The sequence below is a fragment of the Symphalangus syndactylus genome, chromosome 5 (genome assembly GCF_028878055.3).
Source record: "Symphalangus syndactylus isolate Jambi chromosome 5, NHGRI_mSymSyn1-v2.1_pri, whole genome shotgun sequence".
Lineage (NCBI taxonomy): Eukaryota > Metazoa > Chordata > Mammalia > Primates > Hylobatidae > Symphalangus > Symphalangus syndactylus.
This window is the reverse complement of record NC_072427.2, coordinates 154,559,593-154,583,636: the sequence shown is the minus strand read 5'-3', so window position 1 is coordinate 154,583,636 and position 24,044 is coordinate 154,559,593. Positions and strand designations below refer to the sequence as shown.

Sequence of the window (24,044 nt, the reverse complement as noted above, 5' to 3'; positions counted from 1 at the left end):
CAGAGCAGAACTGAAGGAGATAGAGACACAAAAAACCTTCAAAACATCAATTAAATCCAGGACCTGGTTTTTTGAAAAGATCAACAAAATTGATAGACCACTAGCAAGACTAATAAAAAAGAAAGGAGAGAAGAATCAAATAGACGCAATAAAAAATGATAAAGTGGTATCACCACCGATCCCACAGAAATACAAACTACCATCAGAGAATACTATAAATACCTCTACACAAATAAACTAGAAAATCTAGAAGAAATGGATAAATTCCTGGACACATACACCCTCCCAAGACTAACCAGGAAGAAGTTGAATTTCTGAATAGACCAATAGCAGGCTCTGAAATTGAGGCAATAATAGCCTACCAAACAAAAAAAGTCCAGGACCAGATGGATTCACAGCTGAATTCTACCAGAGGTACAAAGTGGATCTGGTACCATTCCTTCTGAAACTATTCCAATCAACAGAAAAAGACGGAATCCTCCCTAACTCATTTTATGAGGCCAACATCATCCTGATACCAAAGCCTGGCAGAGACACAACAAAAAAAGAGAATTTTAGACCAATATCCCTGATGAACATCAATGTAAAAATCTTCAATAAAATACTTGCAAACCAAATCCAGCAGCACATCAAAAAACTTATCCACCATGATCAAATGGGCTTCATCCCTGGGATGCAAGGCTGGTTCAACATATGCAAATCAATAAACGTAGTCCAGCATATAAACAGAAACAAAGACAAAAAAACCACAATTATCTCAATAGATGCAGAAAAGGCCTCTGACAAAATTCAACAGCCCTTCATGCTAAAAACTCTCAATAAATTAGGTATTGATGGGACTTATGTCAAAATAATAAGAGCTATTTATAACGAACTCACAGCCAATATCATACTGAATGGGCAAAAACTGGAAGCATTCCCTTTGAAAACTGGCACAATACAAGGATGCCCTCTCTCACCATTCCTATTCAACATAGTGTTGGAAGTTCTGCCCAGGGCAGTCAGGCAGGAAAAAGAAATAAAGGGTATTCAATTGGGAAAAGAGGAAGTCAAATCGTCCCTGTTTGCAGATGACATGACTGCATATTTAGAAAACCCCATCATCTCAGCCCAAAATCTCCTTAAGCTGATAAGCAACTTCAGCAAAGTCTCAGGATACAAAATCAATGTGCAAAAATCACAAGCATTCTTATATATCATTAACAGACAAACAGTGAGCCAAATCATGAGTGAACTCCCATTCACAATTGCTACAAAGAGAATAAAACACCTAGGAATCCAACTTACAAGGGATGTGAAGGACCTCTTCAAGGAGAACTACAAACCACTGCTCAACAAAATAAAAGAGAACACAAACAAATGGAAGAATATTCCATGCTCATGGATAGGAAGAATCAACATAGTGAAAATAGCCACATTGCCCAAAGTAATTTATACATTCAATGCCATCTCCATCAAGCTACCAATGACTTTCCTCACAGAATTGGAAAAAACTACTTTAAAGTTCATATGGAACCAAAAAAAGAGTCCACATTGCCAAGACAATCCTAAGCAAAAAGAACAAAGCTGGAGGCATCATGCTACCTGACTTCAAACTATACTACAAGGCTACAGTAATCAAAACAGCATGGTACTGGTACCAAAACAGAGACATAGACCAATGGAACAGAACAGAGCCCTCAGAAATAACACCACATATCCACAACCATCTGGTCTTTGACAAACCTGACAAAAACAAGAAATGGGGAAAGAATTCCCTATTTAATAAGTGGTGCTGGGAAAACTGGCTAGCCATATGTAGAAAGCTGAAACTAGATCCCTTCCTTACACCTTATACAAAAATTAATTCAAGATGGATTAAAGACTTAAATGTTAGACCTAAAACCATAAAAACCCTAGAATAAAACCTAGGCAATACCGTTCAGGACACAGGCATGGGAAAGGACTTCATGACTAAAACACCAAAAGCAATGGCAACAAAAGCCAAAATAGACAAATGGGATCTAATTAAACTAAAGAGCTTCTGTACGGCAAAAGAAACTACCATCAGAGTAAACAAGCAACCCACAGAATGGGAGAAAATTTTTGCAATCTATCCATCTGACAAAGGGCTAATATCCAGATTCTACAAAGAACTCAAATTTACAAGAAAAAAACAAACAACCCCATCAAAAAGTGGGCAAAGGATATGAACAGACACTTCTCAAAAGAAGACATCTCTGCAGCCAACAGACACATGAAAAAATGCTCATCATCACTGGCCATCAGAGAAATGCAAATCAAAACCACAATGAGATACCATCTCACTCCAGTTAGAATGGCGATCATTAAAAAGTCAGGAAACAACAGGTGCTGGAGAAGATGTGGAGAAATAGGAACACTTTTACACTGTTGGTGGGACTGTAAACTAGTTCAACCATTGTGGAAGACAGTGTGGCGATTCCTCAAGGATCTAGAACTAGAAATACCATTTGACCCAGCCATCCCATTACTGGGTATATACCCAAAGGATTATACATCATTCTACTATAAAGACACATGCACATGTATGTTTATTGCGGCACTATTCACAATAGCAAAGACTTGGAACCAACCCAAATGTCCATCAATGATAGACTGGATTAAGAAAACATGGCACATATACACCATGGAATACTGTGCAGCCAGAAAAAAGGATGAGTTCATGTCCTTTGCAGGGACATGGATGAAGCTGTAAAGCATCATACTCAGCAAACTATCACAAGGACAGAAAACCAAACACCGCATGTTCTCACTCATAGGTGAGAAGTGAACAATGAGATCACTTGGACACAGGGCAGGGAACATCACACACTGGGGCCTGTCAGTGGGTGGGGGGCTGAAGGAGGGATAGCATTAGGAGAAATAGCTAATGTAAATGATGAGTTGATGGGTGCAGCAAACCAACATGGCACATGTATACCTATGTATGAAACCTGCATGTTGTGCACATGTACCCTAGAACTTAAAGTGTAATGAAATAAAAAATAATTAAAAAAAAAAACCTCATGGTGTCAAACTCTTCACAGAGGAAAAAAAACACATTCAGTTAGGTGAGTTAAAGAAGAATAGAAAAAAAAAAAATCAGCTTCTAGTTTTTTTTTTTTTTTTTTTTTTTGAGTTACTGTTTCGCCCTCATTGCCCAGGCTGGAGTGCAATGGCGCAATCTCGGCTCACTGCAACCTCCGCCTCCCGGATGCAAGCGATTATCCTGCCTCAGCCTCCCAAGTAGCTAGGATTACAGGTATGTGCCACCATGCCCAGTTAATTTTTTATATTTAGTAGAGATGGGGTTTCACCATGTTGGTCAGGCTGGTCTCGAAATTCTGACTTCAGGTGATCCTCGGCCTCCCAAAGTCCTGGGATTACAGGTGTGAGCCCCCGTGCCCGGCCATCTTCCAGACTTTTTTTTTTTTGAGAGGGAGTCTCGCTCTGTCACCCAGGGTGGAGTGCAGGCGCATGATCTCAGCTCACTGCAACTTCTGCCTCCCAGGTTCAAGCAACTTTCTGCCTCAGTCTCCTGAGTAGCTGGGATTACAGGCACCTACCACCATACACGGCTAATTTTTGTATTTTTAGTAGAGACAGGGTTTCACCATCTTGGCCAGGCTAGTATTGAACTCCTGACCTCGTGATCCACCCACCTCGGCCTCACAAAGTGCTGGGATTACAGGCATAAGCCACCACGCCCATCCTGGATTTTATAACAGAAAGAACTAGGCAAAAATATTAAAATGGAGTTAAAATTTTGAACTAATTAAGTTAGCTTTTTTTTTTTTTCCTTTTAAGAGACAGGTTTTTCCTTTTTTTTTTTTTTTTTTTTTTGAGACGGAGTCTTTCTCTGTCCCCCAGGCTGGAGTGCGGTGGCGCGATCTCGGCTCACCGCAACCTCCACCTCCTGGGTTCACGCCATTCTCCTGCCTCAGCCTCCCGAGTAGCTGGGACCACAGGCGCCCGCCAGCACGCCTGGCTAATTTTTTTGTATTTTTTAGTAGAGACGGGGTTTCACCGTGTTAGCCAGGATGGTCTCGATCTCTTGACCTCGTGATCCGCCCGCCTCAGCCTCCCAAAGTGCTGGGATTACAGGCTTGAGCCACCACGCCCGGCCTTGGAGACAGGTTTTTCTTCTGTCACTCCTGGCTTCAGGTGACCTTTCCACCTCGGCCTCTCAAAGTTCTGGGATTATAGGCGTGAGTCATTGCACTCAGCCTAAATTAGTTTTAAAATGCAGAGCTGGCCGGGCGCAGTGACTCACGCCTGTAATCCCAGCACTCTGAGAGGCCGAGACAGGTGGATCACCTGAGGTTGGGGCTTCGAGACCAGCCTGACCAACATGGAGAAACCCCATCTCTACTAAAAATACAAAATTAGCCGGGTGTGGTGGCACATGCCTGTAATTCCAGCTACTCGGGAGGCTGAGGCAGGGGAATCACTTGAACCCGGGAGGTGGAGGTTGCAGTGAGCCAAGATCGCGCCACTACACTCTAGCAGGGGCAACAGGAGCAAAACTCCTCTCAAAGAAAAAGAAAAAACGCTGAGTTAATGGCCAGGCACAGTGGCTCACGCCTGTAATCCCAGCACTTTGGGAAGCCGAGGCGGGCAGATCACCTGAGGTCAGGAGTTCAAGATCATCCTGTCCAACATGGTGAAACCCCGTCTCTACAGAAATACAAAAATTAGCCAGGCGTAATAGCGGGTGCCTGTAATACCAGCTACTCGGAAGGCTGAAGCAAGAGAATTGCTCGAACCCAGGAGGTGGAGGTTGCAGTGAGCTAAGCTCGCGCTCCAGCCTAGGTGACAGAGAGAGATTCCTTCTTAAAAAAAAAAAAAAAGAGTTAAATAATTTTTGAAAGTATTCTTAATTCACTGTTTTCAAAACTGAAGATTATACTGCCAAATCCTACGTATTTAATATTTTAAGTTAATGTGATCCCCTAAGATAAAGAAATATAGTTTTCTATGCAAAAGCTAAATCAGCTTGGGGGTAAGCAAAAGTTAGGATAAATCTGCACCTCTTCTTCTGGCAGCATCTTTCTCCGCCCATCCTTCACTGGAAATCCACTTCCAAAGTCTTTTGAGGAGATATCTGCTCCATATTCCACAATAACATCTTCTTCAATGCTGCTTACCAGCCGCCAAAATTCCTTTTCTACTAATTCTGTGGGAACCATCTACACAGGGAAAACAAAGATGACAAATTATTAAACCACTATAACTATAACCCATATGACATAATACACAGGGTCAAGTAAACACAAACCCATGATGAGATTAAAAATCTTCTGATTCCCTAGAGCAGTAAAGACCGAGATCCTAGCTTTTTCCACTGAGAACAGGGAAAAGCTGAGACAACTCAGACGTTCAGAAAAACATAATGAACTGTGCTGCTCTTTTCTGAAAGAAACTGTTTCCCAAGTAAGGACAAAGATGAACTAGGAAATCAAGGAGAAATAAGGAAATGTAAACAGCAAGACTAAATTGTTTTAACAGCTTCTATTTTATGCCTCTTATGATTTTAACACAAAATTTCATTTTCTTTTTGTTTTTAATTATACTTTAAGTTCTACATTGGGTATTTCTCCTAATGCTATCCCTCCCCTAGTCCCCCACCCCCGGACAGGCCCCGGTGTGTGATGTTCCCCTCCCTGTGTCCATGTGTTCTCATTGTTCACCTCCCACTTCTGAGTGAGAACGTGGGGTTGTTTAGTTTTCTGTTCCTGTGTTAGTTTGCTGAGAATGATGGTTTCCAGCTTCATCCATGTCCCTGCAAAGGACATGAACTTATCCTTTTTTGTGCCTGCATAGTATTCCATGGTGTATATGTGCCACATTTTCTTCATCCAGTCTATCATTGATGGGCATCTGGGTTGGTTTCAAGTCTTTGAAGCAAGACTACATTTTAGTAACCATAGCAAAATTTTTTGACAGGGACTAAAAAAGCCTAAGATATCCTAGGAAAAGAAGCAAACCCCACAGTAAAAATAACTGAAGAAAAGCAGCAACTGCCCAATACTTTATGCTTTTCTGTAAAGGATTACTCATACAGGGCTAAAATAACAATTCGAGCATCAAAATAGACTTTACAGCTGGGCGTGGTGGCTCACACCTGTAATCCCAACACTTTGGGAGGCCAAGGCAGGCAGATCACTTGAGGTCAGAAGACTGAGACCAGCCTGGGCGAGAGTGAAATCCCGTCTCTATTAAAAATACAAGAATTGGTTGGGCACGGTGGTTCATGGCTGTAATCCTAGAACTTTGGGAGGCCAAGGCGAGTGGATAACCTGAGGTCAGGAGTTCAAGACCAGCCTAACCAATATGGTGAAACCTTGTCTCTACTAAAAATACAAAAATTAGCTGGGCGTGGTGGCAGGCACCTGTAGTCCCAGCTACTCAGGAGGCTGAGGCAAGAGAATCACTTGAACCCAGGAGGCAGAGGTTGCAGTGATAACCTGAGGTTAGGAGTTCAAGACCAGCCTGACCAATATGGTGAAACCCCGTCTCTACTAAAAATACAAAAATTAGCTGGGTGTGGCAGCAGGCGCCTGTAGTCCCAGCTACTCGGGAGGCTAAGGCAGGAGAATCACTTGAACCTGGGAGGCAGAGGTTGCACTGAGCCAAGATTGTGTCACTGCACTCCAGCCTGGGCGACAAAGCAAGACTCCGTCTCAAAAAAAAAAGAGTAAACTGAAAGCTTTGGACTCAGGTAAATCTTTGTACCTCCCCAGACTGACCCAAAAGATAGCTTACTCACATGGACTGGCATATTAAAATAATCAGACTTAAAATTATCTGCCATCTCTCCAAAGCTCTGAAGTGTATACTCTCGTACAGCTTGTTCAAATCCAAAGGCTTCTCGAGGTTTGCTACATTCCTGGAAAGAAAAAATACGTAAGATTAACTTACTGAAACTAAACTGAAGAAAGCTTTAAGGCTCTTAGTTACTAACTTCTTTGATCATTTCCCTAGGTAAAGCAAATCCAATCAACCCTAGACAACAAAACAAATATCAGCTACTTACAATACAGTATCATGAAGTTATTTTCTAGAGCCTCAACTTCATTGTCACAGCCTTCCAATAGGAAGGTAGTACTAAGATGGCTTTAGATCCAGAGGTAGCATTAAGTTCTGGCACTAAGACAAGCATCTAAATGACTACTGACTTGGTATCATGCCTAGGGATGCCTAACATTCTTGGCATACCAGTGGTTTTGGCCATGGAGGAAATAAATGTTCATGGAGGAAGGAAAGGTAATGGATAAGGGGACAGCCACTGGATTGTGAGGATATCAGACTAAGAGAACAGTTTGTTCACACTACCAATCACTATGACCAATGTCTTAACACAAATACTCACTTAGAATAGAACTGCCTCTGAATCTTTTAACCTTGAGAATAGCAAATAAGTAACAATTCAAAGGCCATACAAGACCTTTGAATGCATTTACATACACCCAGCCAACTCTTTCTCTTTAATGTCCTATCACAGTATTTTATTAAAATAAGTAAACAGATAAGGCATTTAATGACAATGACAATACTTTCTTTCACTAAGAAAAATTTAGCACAATCAAGTAAAAATTTGGGCAAGCTAAAAGATACCATCAGGGCCCGGCACAGTGGCTCGTGTCTGTAATCCCAGCACCTTTGGAAGGTCAAGGCAGGTGGACCACTTGAGTCCAGGAGTTTAGACCAGCCTGGCCAACATGGTAAAACCTTGTCTCTACAAAAAATACAAGAATTAGCTGGGCGTGGTGGCATACATCTGTAGGGAGGCTGAGCTGGGAGTATCACCTGAGCCCAGAAGCCAGAGGCTGCAGTGAGCTGAGATCGCGCCACTGCACTGTAGCCTGAGCGAGAGGCTGTAGACCCTGTCTCAAAAAAGTAAATACATAAATAGTAAATAAATAAAAGGTACCATCAGTTTATTTAACAGCATGAAATTGGATGCATAAATCCCAAGTTCTACAGCTTCATGTCTAGTTATACTTTTTTTAATAGAGAAAAAACAATCTATGCTTTTGTTCATTTTTATTGTTGCCCAGCAATATCAATATTCTAAGTCAAGTCTCATCATCTGTAGCAATAAACAGAATGACCTAACCAACAGTCAGAAAAAGAAACTTTGAAAGGCAAGCTACCACAATACAATTGTTACATTTCCATTCAATATAGATATTTTAAGTCCTGGAAATTGGCCAGGCATGGTGGCTCAAGCCTGTAATCCCAGCACTCTGGGAAGCCGAGACAGGCAGATCACGAGGTCAAGAGACTGAGACTATCCTGGCCAACATGGTGAAACCATGGTCTCTACTAAAAATACAAAAATTAGCTGGGCGTGGTGGCTCGCGCCTGTAGTCCCAGCTACTTCGGAGGCTGAGGCAGGAGAATCACTTGAACCCGGGAGGTGGAGGTTGCAGTGAGCTGAGATCACACCATTGCATTCCAGCCTGGCGACAGAGTGAGACACCATCTCAAAAAAAAAAGTCCTGGAAATTTTAAACACTACATAATGAAGAGAGAATGACAAAAGGAAACATATCTGGGAATATGTTTATATGTATGTGTATATGCATGTATTATTATTTTTAGTTAAAAAAAGGATCCATAGAGGTTAGACTTGTACCTCAGCGACACATTTAGGACACCTCCAGTCTCCTTTGGGCACATCAGGTAGTGGAGGAATTAGACAAAATGTATGATAGCTGTCATCACATCCATCACACAAAAGCAATTTATCTTCATTGTTTCCCCGACCACAAAACATACAAACATAGAGATCAACCTGTTAAAAAAAAATAAATAAAAGTCTATTTTCTATAATAAATAATAAATTTTTACCAGGAACTCCTTAGCTGAAATAAACAAAATAATGCAACTGAAAAGTAAACATAACTAAATCCTGAATGTCTATTTCAAGTAATTGTATTAAAACAGCTTTTCATAAAACTCCCTAAATTTCCTTCCAGAGTTTTTACAAGCAAGTTAATAAAGGTATATCAAGCTGTTAGAATAAAGAAAGACTACAGGCCAGGCGCAGTGGCTCACGCCTGTAATCCTAGCACTTTGGGAGCCACGGTGGGCAGATCATGAGGTCAGGAGATCAGGACCATCCTGGCTAACACAGTGAAACCCCGTCTCTACTAAAAATACAAAAAATTAGCCGGGCGTGGTGGCACGCACCTGTGGCCCCAGCTACTCGGGAGGCTGAGGCAGGAGAATGGCGTGAACCCGGGAGGCGGAGCTTGGAGTGACCTGAGATCGCGCCACTGCACTCCAGCCTGGGTGACAGAGCAAGACTCCGTCTCAAAAAAAAAAAAAAGAAAGAAAGACTACAAATCTGGGTATTTGAAAATCAATTTACATGTATTTTTTAAAATACCATGTCCTTCTTCCCATATACAAATACTCTTTGATAGAGAATGAATACTGAGACTGTCTATAATAGAACTCAACGATTTACAAAGATTCATTTTCATGCTCTCACTTGGTTACCCATAAGGTATACGACTTACAGGAAGCAGCCTACGTATGTAGGACAAAGTAAGGTTAACAACATAAACAAAAGCTGTAACTTCATAGATTTGCCATCAAGTCTTCTAACCAAATTAGCTAACTAAACACATACCATGATCTACCAGGATAGAAAGTGCAAAACTATAATAAAAATAAATCCTTTCCCTCCTGACAGACCCCAAAACACTTACAAAGTTAACAGAGAGAGTGCCTTTCCGTTGTCTCATTTGCATGTTAAATGCGTCTGACCTGTTGGTAACTTTTCGTCTTCTGGTGACCTCATCTTGAAATAAAAAGTTATACAATAATAGTAAAAACTAATGTTGAGAGCTTACTATGGACCAGACACTATTTAAAATTATTTAGATTAGTTAAAATCTTACAACTGTTTATCTAGAGGTAGATATACTATTTATTATCTCTCACTGAAGATGAAGAACCTGAGGTACAGCAAAGGTAATAACTTGCTCAAAATCATACAGCAAGGCAGATTTACGATTCTAATCCAGTCACGTAAAATCCACAGAGCTTACCCATTAATGCTGTATGTGTATGCAGTACGTACTACATACAACCTGCAGGTATTACTTGGGAGGAACTCCCAAATTAGGGACTAATTTCTAAGACTGTTGACAGCCAATACTATAATTACAAGAGTAACAAAAATAAAGTACTTAATTCTTAAAAAGGAAATGTTATTATTACAATGTATTTAGTAAGTCTTATTACATGGGATGTTTTAAGAGAGACGGAACCATATTATTTAATCTTCTAGAGTTCAGTCCACTATCTGAATTGTATGACCTAACTACACATCTAAGTACACAGTAATTAGTATTTGTGACTGTAGCATTTCATTAAGTTCTCATATAGTCAAAACATATCCAGCCTAATCTTTGTTAAACACTTTTAAAATTGACATGTTACATAGAGAGAACAGTGGAACTTGATCTTTGCACGAACAGTTCTACTGACAAAAATCTTCCACATGTGAAGCCGAGAGTAACAGACTTACTAAAGAAAAATTTCTTCAAATGAACTGACATAATATATCAAGGGCAATTACTTTGAAAATTAAAATTATGGTTAGAATTTTAAAATTCTAAGCTTCTCCCAGTATATGTTGATACTAAGAGTTATAAGCTTTAGCTCACTAGGTAAGAACCATTAATTCCACCATTCTCTCATAAACCAGCCTTTAGAAACTGCAATAAATTTGTGTGTCATACATTACACATAGAGAAGGAAAATCCTCTCTTCCAAAATCATAAAAATTCAACATAAGATTGCTCTTCACACCTTAAATTTAAGAGATCTGGCATTAAAAAAGGCAATTTGCCTAGGAACCACATTGCAATTTTACAATTCTTAAGAAATTCCCAGCACAGACTGCAATTCAAGTATCATTTGAATTTTTTTTACAATCACATTCTACCTTATCTCTTTTCATGATCAAATAACAAATTTTACCTTCTTTATCTTTTGTTCCCATTGCCAGGCCCACAACCTTGGGCCCAGCCCCAAAAATCTGAAGTTTCTTCAGTTCCGTGTTTCTACTCACATCTCCAGATTCTGACTAAAAAATAAGCAAAATTCACATTAGCATAATCATGCTGATTCATGCATTTATTTTTTTACCCAAGGAAAGTTTCAGGATCCTCCTCAACACGAAAGAACAAATTATTGGATTTCCACTCACTGCCTCATTACCACAGTTGAAAACAGTCACCAAAACACTATTCAACACCCAGATTCTTTTCCACAAAATAAAACTCATGTATGACTCATAAAAGCATAGTTGTCAAGCTGTCTAAAGACAGACACTGCTGGTTATCACACAATAGAAAGCCCCACTTCTAACTTCCTACTAGACACCTGTATTTGATTAGAGGGCATCTCAGGACATGAATTGTGACTGTCCTAAGCCAATCATACTAACCTCATTTTTCTTTGTTGGTGATGACATTAAAAAATTGTACTGGAAGCCCCTGGGAAAGATTGCCATCTTCTAATAAAAGGCAAATGGCCAGACGCAGTGGCTCACACCTGTAATCCCAACACACTGGGAGGCCAAGGCGGGTGATCATTTGCGCTCAAGAGTTACAGACCAGCCTGGACAACACAGGGAGACCCCATCTCTACAAAAAGTACAAAAATTAGCCAGTCGTGGTGGTGTGCATCTGTAGTCCCAGCTACTTGGGAGGCTGAGGTTGGAGGATCACTTGAGTTTAAGAGGTTGAGGCAGTCAGGCGAGATCACGCTGCTGCACTCCACCCTGGGCAACAGACAAGCGAGACCCTGAATCAATCCATCAACAGGAAAGCTTCTCCCAGCCCAGGCAACATAGTGACCCCCCGTTTCTACCGAAAAAAAAAAAAATTAAAAATTAGCTGGGCTTGGTGGCATGAACCTCAAGTCCTAGCTACCCAAGAGACTGAGGCAGAAAGATCACTTGAAGCCCTGGAGTTCAAGGCTGCAGCGAGCCATGATTGTCCTACCACACTCCAGCCTGGGTGACAGAAAAAGACCCGTCTTAAAAAAAAAAAAAAGAGGAGGAAAGCATCTTAAAGAATAAGTCCTTTTGGAGGCTGGGCGCGGTGGCTCATGCCTGTAATCCCAGCACTTTGGGAGGCCAAGGAGGGCGGATCACGAGGTCAGGAGTTCTAAACCAGCCTGCCCAATATAGTGAAACCCCATCTCTACTAAAAATACAAAAATTAGCCAGGCATGGTGGTGCGCGCCTATAGTCCCAGCTACTTGGGAGGCTAAAGCAGAAGAATTGCTTGAATCCAGGAGGTGGAGGTTGCAGTGAGCTGAGATTGCATCACTGCACTCCAGCCTGGGCCACAGAGCAAGACTCAGTCTCAAAAAAAAAAAAAAAAAAAGAGTAAGTCCTTTTGCCCCAACTCCCTTCCTTCCTGCTAAGGGACTCCGTCTGGTGAAAGCATGGTGCTAGACTCTGCAGCAGCCATACTTCAACTGGAGGAAATTTATCACCCACACACTGAAGAAAGCAAGGCAGAAAGATGGAAAGAGCCTGGGCCCTTCACCAATCCTAGAACTACTGAACTCTGAAAATCTTATGTAAAAATGTGTTCTTATGTGAAAAATTAGTTATTAATGTTTAAGCTACTAATACTTGTTTAATGTTTAAGTTCTAATACTTGAAAGTGAGAGGATCCTGACAGATTCTGGTATTCAATCTTAAATTAAGATTAACCATATTCTCTGAATATAGACTAATAGCCAAAATTTATTTTAAGTGTGTAAATAAATAAAGAATAAGCATAAAAATAACCCAGGATAAAATACAGACTACTTTATAAGTCTGTGGCTACATAACAAATGATGTATGCAATCTAGACTAATAAAAGATCATGTAAGTACAAAACCTAAATGCCATTTCAGTATTTATCTTTAAACTTTTGTAGACTGACTTGGTTATACTAACCAACTTCTACTGTTAGTCGAACAATAAATATAACACTACACATTCTTTACCATTATTAAAGCAGAGTATATAACAATAAAGCTGATGTATGTTGAGTAAATAGTATGTGCCATATCTAAGTACTTTAATCATTGGTCCTTACAACAACCTTTTCAGAAAAGAAATGAAGTTCCAAAAAGTAGAATAAAACAACATTCTTTGATCTAAAACTCAAAATAACAAAATTAAAAATGACCTTCCACCTGAACATTTTAATTCTCTACTTAAAAAATAACAACAGGCCAGGCACGATGACTCACACCTGTAAATCCCAGCTCTTTGGGAGCCCGAGGCGGGTGGATCACGAGGTCCGTAATTCAAGACCAGCCTGGACAATATGGTGAAACCCCGCTTCTACTAAAAATACAAAAATCAGCCGCACGTGGTGGCAGGCGCCTATAATCCCAGCTACTCACAAGGCTGAGGCAGGGAACTGCTTGAACCCGGGAGGCAGACGTTGCAGTGAGCTGAGATCATGCCACTGCACTTCAGCCTGGGTGACAGAGCGAGACTCCATCTCAAAAAAATAAATAAATAATAAAAAATAAAAAATAAAAAAAAACAATAAAAAGACTACATATTAGATCTTTAGAACAAATTTAAAGCAGTGATCACAGGAAATTTTACAGTCTTAAACATTTCAATAAAAACAAAAGAATAAAATTAAATTCCCAACTCAAAACACTAGGAAAAAACTAGAAGATAAACCAAAAGAACTGTGGTGCTGGATTAGAGCTGGATTAGAGTATGAATGCAAATATCAAGTCATAACTTTTTAAAAATTTATTTTCTAGCTCTGATCATTTAAAAGAGCCTAGAAGCAATGACATCCCAGTGGGAACAAGCACACCATGTGCTCAGATCATGGTTTCTAAATACCATTTCAAATACATAACAAACCAGGATCCCTAAGAAAAATTTCAGACATAATAGCAGACAGCACTTGTTTAAAGATTGGACACGGAGTATAGGGAAATAAAGAAATCAAGGAGTTTGATTCATTTGATTCATTCAAAGGCTTTTACAGCTGGGCATGGTGGCTCATGCCTGTAATCCCAGCACTTTGGGAGGCCAAGGCAGGCAGATCACTTGAGCCCAGGAATGAGACCAACCTGGGCAACATGGCAAAACCCTGTCTCTACAAACATACAAAAATTAGCTGAGTGGTGGTGTGTACTTATGGTCCCAGCTACCTGGGAGGCTGAGGTGGGAGGACGGCTTTAGCCTAGGAGGCAGAGGTTGCGATTAGCCAAGACTGCGCCACCGCACTCCAGCCTGGGTGACAGAGCCACACACTGTCCCAAAAAAAAGGGGGGGGGGTGGGAGGGAAGGAGGAAGGGAAGAAGGAAGGGAGGCAAGGAGGGAGGGAGGCAGGCAAGGAGGGAGGGAGGAAAGGAGGAAGGGAGGAAACAAGGAAAGAAGGAAGAGGTGATAATACATTATCTTTCAGATGTATTGAATTTGGCAAACCCATGCTGTAGTCAATAAGGAGTACACATGTATAAGTACACATACACCCCTGATGAAAATAAAAGCATGGATGTTAAGACAGATTTGGGTTGGGTGCAATGGCTCACACCTGTAATCCCACCACTTTGGGAGGCTGAGGCAAGCGGATCACTTGAGGCCAGTTTGAGACCAGCCTGGCCAAAATGGTGAAACCCTGTCTCTACTAAAAATATAAAAAATGAGCCAGACGTAGTGGCATGTGCCTGTAATCCCAGCTACTCAGGAGGCTGAGGAAAGAGAATCGTTTGAACCCGGGAGACAGAGGTCACAGTGAGCCAAGATCATGCCACTGCACTCCAGCCTGGGAGATACAGCAAGACTCTGTCTAAAAAAAACAAAGACAAGATTTGAGAGTTCTGAGCATTACAGGTAGTACTTGAAATCACATGCAGATGAGACAGCTAAGGAGAGTGAAGACAGAAAAGGACCAAAGGTACAAAATACAGGGAAGAGAGAAGACACAACAAAGATGACTAAGGAGTGGTCAGAATATAAGGAGGAAAACCAGAAGAGAGAGGTATCACACAAATGAAAGAAAAATCAAGTTAATCTAATTTCAAGGACAGGAGTCAACAACCACATTAAACATATACATGACCAGAGATCAATTAAGATATTAAATGAAAAGGAGAATCTCAGAATTTGACAATTAAAAACTCAGTGGTAACTTGGACAGTGCAGTTTCAATAAAATTACTTAGCTCAAAGTTAGATTATAGAGTATAAAAACTAAACAGATGTTGAGGAAACTGAGACAATAAAGACTATTTGTCAAGAAACTTCTACATGAAAAGATGCAAGGATAAGGCATTATGTCAGAAGAGGGCTTTTATGTTTAAGATGATAGAGACAGGCCGGGCGCGGTGGCTCACGCTTGTAATCCCAGCACTTTGGGAGGCCGAGGCGGGCGGATCATGAGGTCAGGAGATCGAGACCACGGTGAAACCCTGTCTCTACTAAAAATACAAAAAATTAGCCGGGCGTGGTGGCGGGCGCCTGTAGTCCCAGCTACTCGGAGAGGCTGAGGCAGGAGAATGGCGTGAACCCGGGAGGCGGAGCTTGCAGTGAGCTGAGATCGCGCCACTGCACTCCAGCCTGGGTGAGAGAGCGAGACTCCGTCTCAAAAAAAAAAAAAAAAAAAAAAAAAGATGATAGAGACTTAAATACATATTGGGAGGAATGGAATTCAACAGACAGAGGTGGGAGAGAAAGATTTCTCACTATGTTGAAATCACTAAAGATGCCAGAATGGATGGAAGTGGAGGGATTATCCTTGAAGAGAAAGGTACATTTTGCCCACAGAGATAGACAAAGACTAAGTATGAATACCAGTAGTTTTGTGTATGGGGCAAGAAGCTAAAGTTCTACCAGAAAGCCTTTATTTTCTTTCTGAAATAGAAAACTAGGAATGAACAGCAGACATTCAACAGAATTAAGTACAAATTACGAGTTGAAAAAATTCTTGATTTCAAATCCTGAAATAGCTTATCAACCAATCTGAATACAGTGACAACTATCACAAACGGTAAAAGCGTTCCATGTAGTGCCCCCCCCCCCCATTTTTTTTTTTTTTTTGGAGACAGAGTCTTGCTCTGTCGCCCAGACTGGAGTGCAGTGGCGTGATCTTGGCTCGCTGCAAGCTCCGCCTTCCAGATTCACGCCATTCTCCTGCCTTAGCCTCCCGAGTAGCTGGGACTACAGGTGCCCACCACCACGCCCAGCTAATTTTTTTGCATTTTTAATAGAGATGAGATTTCACCATGTTAGCCAGGATGGTCTTGATCTCCTGACCTCGTGATCCGCCCGCCTCAGCCTCCCAAAGTCCTGGGATTACAGGCGTTGAGCCACCATGCCCAGCCTGTAGTCCCCATTTTTATAATAAAGAAAAGCATCAGGAATAGGCAAGACATCTTCATGGTTTCAAGGTGAACATCAAAAAAAATTTCATCACAAGCTGGTAACTGGTGAGATGGACAGGAGCAATTGGGGCAACTCTTCAAAGCAGAATCACCATGTCAAAGGGACCAGCAATCAGTGTTTACCCAAATCACTGTATACCCAAAGATGATCAGAACTTCTGAGACCAATCGCACTAATAAAAATGACTTAACGACTAAACCAGAGTTTACTAATTTATAATGGGGTTATCACTTTCCAATGAATTTCCATAGAAGTCACATTCCTATCCAGGTTACCTACCTTTCTACTTTCAAAAGGTACCTAAAAAGTTGAGTATTCAGAAAACATAAACATAAACTCAGAAAAAGAAAGGCAGAAATGGCATAACGGAGAGATAGTCCCTGATCTGTAGAAAAGCAAGATGAAGTATTAATAGTCTGCCTCTCCCGACCTCTCCTCTACACAACATCAGATTCAGTGTCTCTTGTTAACAGCAGTTTTATCCTGCTTCTCTGATACCCACTTTTGATGCCAATCATTTCCATCTCTATATTACATTGTTTCCTTAAATGTTAAAATCAATTAGGATTCAGTGAAGTTGCTTTTCCTGTCCATCTATATGTTAACGTACATGGATTAAATCTAAGGAGTTCTAAGGGCACCTCACTTTCTCAGTCTCCAAACTTGTCTTCACTAAAAACCTTAAAAGACCACACAGAAAAGGAAACAAGGGTTTGAAAGAGAAGCAAAGCTTGGGGAAAAAAAAAAGAAAAGAAAGAAAGAAAAGGAAGAAATAAATAGGGGAAGGGGGGAATCAGGCAAAAAATAAATTAGGGCATTTTTCTTCTGATGTATTAGGCTTTGAAATTATTTTAGGTTACACGAACACTACAGTAGTTAAACTGGAATGGCTCAGACACTAAGAAATTTATACTCTGGTTTTTAAAGGAATGGTAGGTGAAAAATAAAAACCACACTTTCCTATTCATCTCACTTCTGCTACCCATAAAAATAAAATACACTAGAATTCATCAGCATGTCTATAAAATTGGCACTACAGTATCCGGGGTCACCCTCTGATTTGCCATCCCTGTCAGAAACTACTAAAAAATTAACAAAGAACTTTCTAAATCAAATTACGCCACATTTCACAATTTATTCTCCATTCATCTCAAAGGTAAATGAAAAATATGGCTCAAGTTTTAAAGAACAGTATATGAGTGGCCTCCCACGACCAGGTAACTGTTCCACACAGTTAATGCATTCAAAACTCCCATTAAAAATGGCCCATAAGCCAGGCACAGCAGCGCACACCAACTAGCAATACTCAAGAGGCTGAGGCAAGAGGATCACTTGAGCCAAGGAGTTCAAGGCTAGCCTGGGCAACATCATGAGACTACATCTTTATTTAAAAATTTTAAAAAGCCCAAGACATTGATACCTGAGACTTCACACGTCTTGTTCTCTTCGGCAGAATGTTCATTCTTGTGCCTGGCTCTGGGGAAGTTTGGGTATCAGTGCTGAGAACCTCAGGCTCCACTTTTTCTTTAAGATCTAAATTAGGCATCTGCACACCCTAAAAGATCAGAGCACAGAAAGAGAACAGGTTCACTGATAAGAAATCATGTTGGAGAATCAGTGTAAAAACAATAAATTGCCAATGAATCCCTAAAACTAGATTGCAATTATTTCTCAAACTGACATGCAGCTATCCCTATCAAAATCCTGGCAGGCTTTTTGTTGTTGTTAAAATTGAAAGCTGACCCTAAAATTTATTTGGAAATGTAAGTTGTTTAGAAATTTTGAAAAAGAACGAAAAAACTTACACTACTGAATATCAACATTTACCATAAAGCTATAGTACTCAAGACAACCCAGTACTGGTTTTAGGGCAGACATATAAATCAGTGCAACAAAAACAGAGTTCAGAAATAAACCCACACATTTATGGTCAACTGATCTCCAACAATGGTGGTGAGTTAAATCAGTGGGAAAAGGATAGCCTTTTAAACAAATGATGCTGGTACTACTCAATATTCATATACCCCCTTCCCCACCAAAAAATAAACTTACATCTTCACCTCATACTATACATACAAAAAAAGCCTCAAAATGCATCATTGACCAAAATATAAAAGCCAAAACTGTAAAATTTCTACATTAAAGCAAAGAAGAAAATCTTTGTGACCTTGGAAAAGATTTCTTAAATATGACACCAAAAGCACAATCCATAGAAGGAAAAAAGAAATAAATAAATGGTTCTTCAAAAAGTCACCATTACAAAAATGAAAAGATAAAAGAGTAGGAGAAAATATCTGCAAGTCATTTACCTGATAAAGGACTTGTACAAAACCTGTATAACAAATTCACAAGTATAAGACAAACAACCCAATTAAAAAAAGATCTGAACAGACACTTCACCAAGATATGCAAATGGCTAATATGAATATGAAAATATGCACATCACTAGTCATTAGAGAAATGCAAATTAAAACCACAATAAAGTATCACTATACAACTAACTAGAATGGCTATAATTAAAAAAACTGACAATACCAAGTGTTGACCAGGATGTGGAAAAACTAGAAGCCTCTACATTACTGGTGGGAAAGTAAAATGATTCAGCCATTTCGGAAAACAACTTGGCAGTTCTTAAAAATTTACACAGGCAGGGTGTGGTGGCTCACGCCTATAATCTCAGCACTTTGGAAGGCCAAGGCGGGTGGATCACTTGAAGTCAGGAGTTCGAGACCAGCCTGGCCAACACGGTGAAACCCTGTCTCTACTAAAAATACAAAAATTAGCTGAGGGTGGTGGTGGGCACCTGTAGTCCCAGCTACTCTACTCAGGAGGCTGAGGTAGGAGAATCACTTGAACCCGGGAGGCGGAGGTTGCACTGAGCCGAGTACACGCCACCACACTCCAGCCTGGGCGACACGGCAAGAGTCCACCTCAAAAAAAAAAAAAAAAAATTTACACATAAACTTACCATATAACCCAGCAATTCCACTCCCAAGTACCTACCCAAGAGAAATGAAAACATATGTCCACTCAAAGACTTGTCTATGAATATTCATAGCATTATTCATAATAGCCATAAACTGGAAACAATCTAAATGTGCATCAACTGGTAAACAAAATGTGGTATATCCATTCAATGGAATATTATTCAGCCATAAAAATGAAGTACTGACACATGCTATAGCATGGCTGAACTTTTTATTTGAGACAGGGTCTCACTCTGTCACCCAGGCTGGAGTGCAGTGGCACGATCTCAGCTTACTGCAACCTCCATCTCCTAGGCTGAAGCAATCCTCCTACCTCAGTCTCTGGAGTAGCTGGGACCAAGGCGCACACCACCATACCTGGCTAACTTTTTGTATTTTTAGTAGAGACAGGGATTCACCATTATGCCTAGGCTGGTCTCAAACTCCTGGCCTCAAATGATCCACCCACCTCAGCCTCCCACAGTGCTCAGATTACAGGCATTAGCCACCGCATCCAGCCAACATGGCTGAACTCTGAAAACATTAGGCTAAGTGAAAAAAGCCAGACACAAAATCATATTGTATGATTACACCCAGGTGAAAGTGCTAGAAAAGGCAAACTACAGAGCCAGAAAGCAGGTCAGGAATTGCCTGTGTGGGGGGGTGGAACACGAACCAACTACAAATGAACAAGAGAATTTTGGAGGCTAGTGGAAGTGCTCTAAAACTGGATCACAGTGATCGCTGCATAAATGTAGAAATTTATTAAAGCTTACCAATGGTGCACCCACAAAGGGTGAATTCTATGGTATATAAATTATACCTAATAAAGCTGTTTTAGAAAAATTCATGAAACAAACAGGACTTTTTCAAAAAGTTTCAGTCATAAAGGTTTAGAGAACGTTCATTTCCATTATTCTTTATCTTGTAAACCACCAAAAACAACTATGATATACACATACAGTGTACGATATACACTTTGCTTCCCCAAATTTTGGTGCCTGCTAACTTGGGTTAAACACAGTCTAAAGTTTATACTTGGGCAAACTGGATTTATCAACTTTGTCTAAAAAGAATAATGCATCTCACCATAAGGCTCACACCAGACTGGAAAAGCTCATATGGGTAGAGAATTCTTTCATAATGTGACTTCAAAAGAGACCCAGTTCCTTTTCCTGGCAGATATCCCAAGCGACTACCCACTTTAGACCATTTCTTCTCTTTGGTGACCATTTCAAAACCTCCTTTGCTGGCAACAATCTGAAAAGAAAGTAAAAGTTGCTTAGAGAAAAAAGGTAGATTCAAGCATCCTGACTCTTAAGTCTTGTCTACTAAATAGAAAAATTATTCAGGGCTTAAATTTAAAATTTCCTTTCAATGAGTATCTAACCAAACTGACACTTGTCAACATTTAGAGTAAGAAATAGAAACAATGCTTTTCAGAGGTTTAAAATGTAATTAACATTGTGCCTACCTTCAAACCAAGCATTCAAAAATATTTAATGAATTAATACTCTGTACAGTACACACTGTATGAAAACTAAACACATGTACAGACTATCTACTTAAGGAACTCACAATATGAAATGAGAATAAAAACAGATAAAAAATAGATATGAAAATAAATGTTATATAATACAAAATAAACATAAATCCTGAAATTAGAAATAACCAAGTAACTTACAGAACTTAACAAAAATGTCAATCAAACCATGAATACAGAGGACAGTTTTGAAAAACAGGCTATAACTTTTCAAAAGGACAAGAGTTTTATATGGAAGATTATAAAGGAACACTGAGAAAAGATTAGGTTGCAGTAGATTTACCGACACGGAGTACAGAACATATTAAGATAGAAAATGACGAGACAAATTGGCTAACTTGGCTGAATGGTCACATCAAGCCAGGCACTCTACAGAATACGTATTTCAAAGCTCCTTAACGTCCAGGAGCTGTTATTATACATCTCTTAGGCTCTAAAATACAGTCATGCACTGCATAACATTTTGGTCAAATATAGACCGCATATATGACAGTGCTCTCATAAGATTATAATACCATATTCTTACTGAACCTTTGTGTTTAGATACATACACAAATACTTACCATCGTGTTACACTGCCTACAGTATTCAGTACAGTAACAGGCTGTACACCTTTAGTCTAGGAGCAACAGGCTATACTACATAGCCTAAGTGTGCAGTAGGCCATACCATCTGGGTTTGTTTAAGTACATTCTATGATGTTTGCACAATAAGGAAATCCTCATGTTTTTCATGACATATCCCTATCATTAAGTGACACGATTGTACAGGCAGTTTTCAATTTCACTGACAATAAAGGGGACTGTGACACAGTGTTCGAACTCAGTTTCTCCTATTTGATTGAGTATATACTACTGTATCTTACTACATAAAAAAAAGTTAAAGCCAGGCATAGTGGCTCACATCTGTAATTCTAACACGTTGGGAGGCCAAGGCAGGAGGATCACTTGAGCCCAGGAGTTTCAAACCATGCTGGGCAATATAGTGAGGCCCCCATCTCTACAAAAAAATTTAAAAATTAGCTGGGCAGGTCGGGCAGGGTGGCTCATGCCTGTAATCCCAGGACTTTGGTAGGCAGAGCTGGGCAAATAGCCTGAGTTCAGGAGTTCAAGAGCAGCCTGGGCAACAAAGCGAAACCCCGTCTCTTCTAAAAAATATATACAAAAAATTAGCCAGACGTGGTGGTACACACCTATAATCCCAGCTACTCAGGAGGCTGAGGCCCAAGAATCACTTGAACCCAGGAGGCAAAGGTTGCAGTTAGCTGAGATTGTGCCACTGCACTCCAGCCTGGGCAGTAGAGTGAGACTCCATCTCAGAAAAAAAAAAAAAATTAACCGGGCAGGTGGTGCACCTGTAGTTCCCAGCTACGTGGGAGGCCAAGGCAGGAGGATCAGTTGAGCCCAGGAGATCAAGGCTGCAGTGAGCCATGATCACACCACTGCACTCTGGCCTGGCTGACCCTGTCTCAAAAAAAAAAAAAAAAGTTAAAAGTTAAAAATAAAATTATCATATGATCCTGCAATTTCACTTCTAGGTATGTACTCAAAGAACTGAAAGGAGGGACTCAAACAGATTCTTGCACACCGATGTTCACAGCAGCAATATTCTTGAAAGTCAAAACAGGACCCAAAAGTTTATCAACAGATACATGAATAAACGAAATGTAGTATAATAAAATACAATGGAATATTATTCTGCCTTAAAAAGAAAGTGCTGATACATCCCAAACATGAATGAATTTTGAAAATATAAAATAAGCCGGACACAAAATGATGACTACTGTATAACTCCATTTACGTAAGCTACAGAGTAAGCAAATTCATAGAGATAGAAAGCATAATAGAAGTTGCCAGGGCCGGGCACGGTGGCTCACGCTTGTAATCCCAGCACTTTGGGAGGCCGAGGTGGGCGGATCACGAGGTCAGGAGATCGAGACCACGGTGAAACCCCGTCTCTACTAAAAATACAAAAAAATTAGCTGGGTGTGGTGGCGGGCACCTGTAGTCCCAGCTACTCGGAGAGGCTGAGGCAGGAGAATGGCGTGAACCTGGGAGGCGGAGCTTGCAGTGAGCCGAGATTGCGCCACTGCACTCCAGCCTGGGCGACAGAGCGAGACTCCATCTCAAAAAAAAAAAAAAAGAAGTTGCCAGGAGTGGTGGAAGGGAGGAAGCCCTGGAACTACATAGTGGTGATAACTGTACAACACTGTAAATGTACTTAATGCCACTGAACTGTGTATTTTTAAATGTTGATGCTATATATACAATTTTTTAAAAAAAGATGAAAAGAAGACTCGAGCCAGACTGCCAGTATTCAAATTCCAGTTCTGTCACTTAATAGTTATATGACCTTGGCCAAGCATCGTGGCTCACGTCTGTAATCCCAGCACTTTGGGAGGCCAAGGCAGGCGGATCACCTGAGGTCAGTAGTTCGAGACCAGCCTGGCCAACATGGTGAAACTCCGTCTCAACTAAAAATACCAAAAATTAGCCAAGCATGGTGGTGCACACCTATAATCCCAGCTACTAGGGAGGTTGAGGAAGGAGAATTGCTTGAATCCGGGAGGAGGAGGTTGCAGTGAGCCAGACTGCACCACTGAACTCCAGTCTGGGCAAGAGCGAGACCCTGTCTCAAGGAAAAAACAAACAGACAAAAAACACAGTTATATGACCTTGGCAAAGTTACATAACTTGCAATTCAATTTCCTCACCATCATCAAAATAGTAACAACAGTGCCTACACCTTGTTACAAGGCTCCTGTGAGGACAAATGAAATAAAATATGAAAAGCACCAGGATAAAGTACTTTACCAATGTTGCTATATTATAAATGACTATGAGTGTGGACAAACGGAGGAAGAGGATATACATACTAAAAGTAAGTGAAGGAAATGTTTTCAACTCTTCAGCTTTATGATGTTATTATAAACAAAGATGAACCTATGGCCAACATACAATTTTCCTCTAGTGAATGATCTAAAAGCTTGGTAGAAACACAAACTCATATGCACAAGAGTTTGACACATCTCTTTAGTTCTTCAGCTCCTCCTATCACATCCGCAAAGAAGCCCTCTCTGTTAAAAG

The 24,044-nt window shown here is 40.4% G+C and overlaps 1 protein-coding gene across 3 annotated transcripts in view; it reads right to left on the bottom strand.

Moving 5' to 3' along the window:
• KDM5A (lysine demethylase 5A) overlaps positions 1-24,044 on the bottom strand; it is a 121,823-nt gene that overhangs the window by 76,790 nt on the left and 20,989 nt on the right. For all 3 annotated transcript variants that reach the window (XM_055281189.2, XM_063639853.1, XM_055281190.2), the window contains exons 4-10: positions 20,505-20,675; positions 17,870-18,004; positions 11,002-11,107; positions 9,723-9,814; positions 8,642-8,800; positions 6,770-6,889; positions 5,031-5,189 (exon numbers count right to left, since the gene is read on the bottom strand). In XM_055281189.2, coding sequence (XP_055137164.1) covers positions 5,031-5,189; positions 6,770-6,889; positions 8,642-8,800; positions 9,723-9,814; positions 11,002-11,107; positions 17,870-18,004; positions 20,505-20,675 — 942 coding nt within the window. The remainder of the gene's footprint in view (positions 1-5,030; positions 5,190-6,769; positions 6,890-8,641; positions 8,801-9,722; positions 9,815-11,001; positions 11,108-17,869; positions 18,005-20,504; positions 20,676-24,044) is intronic.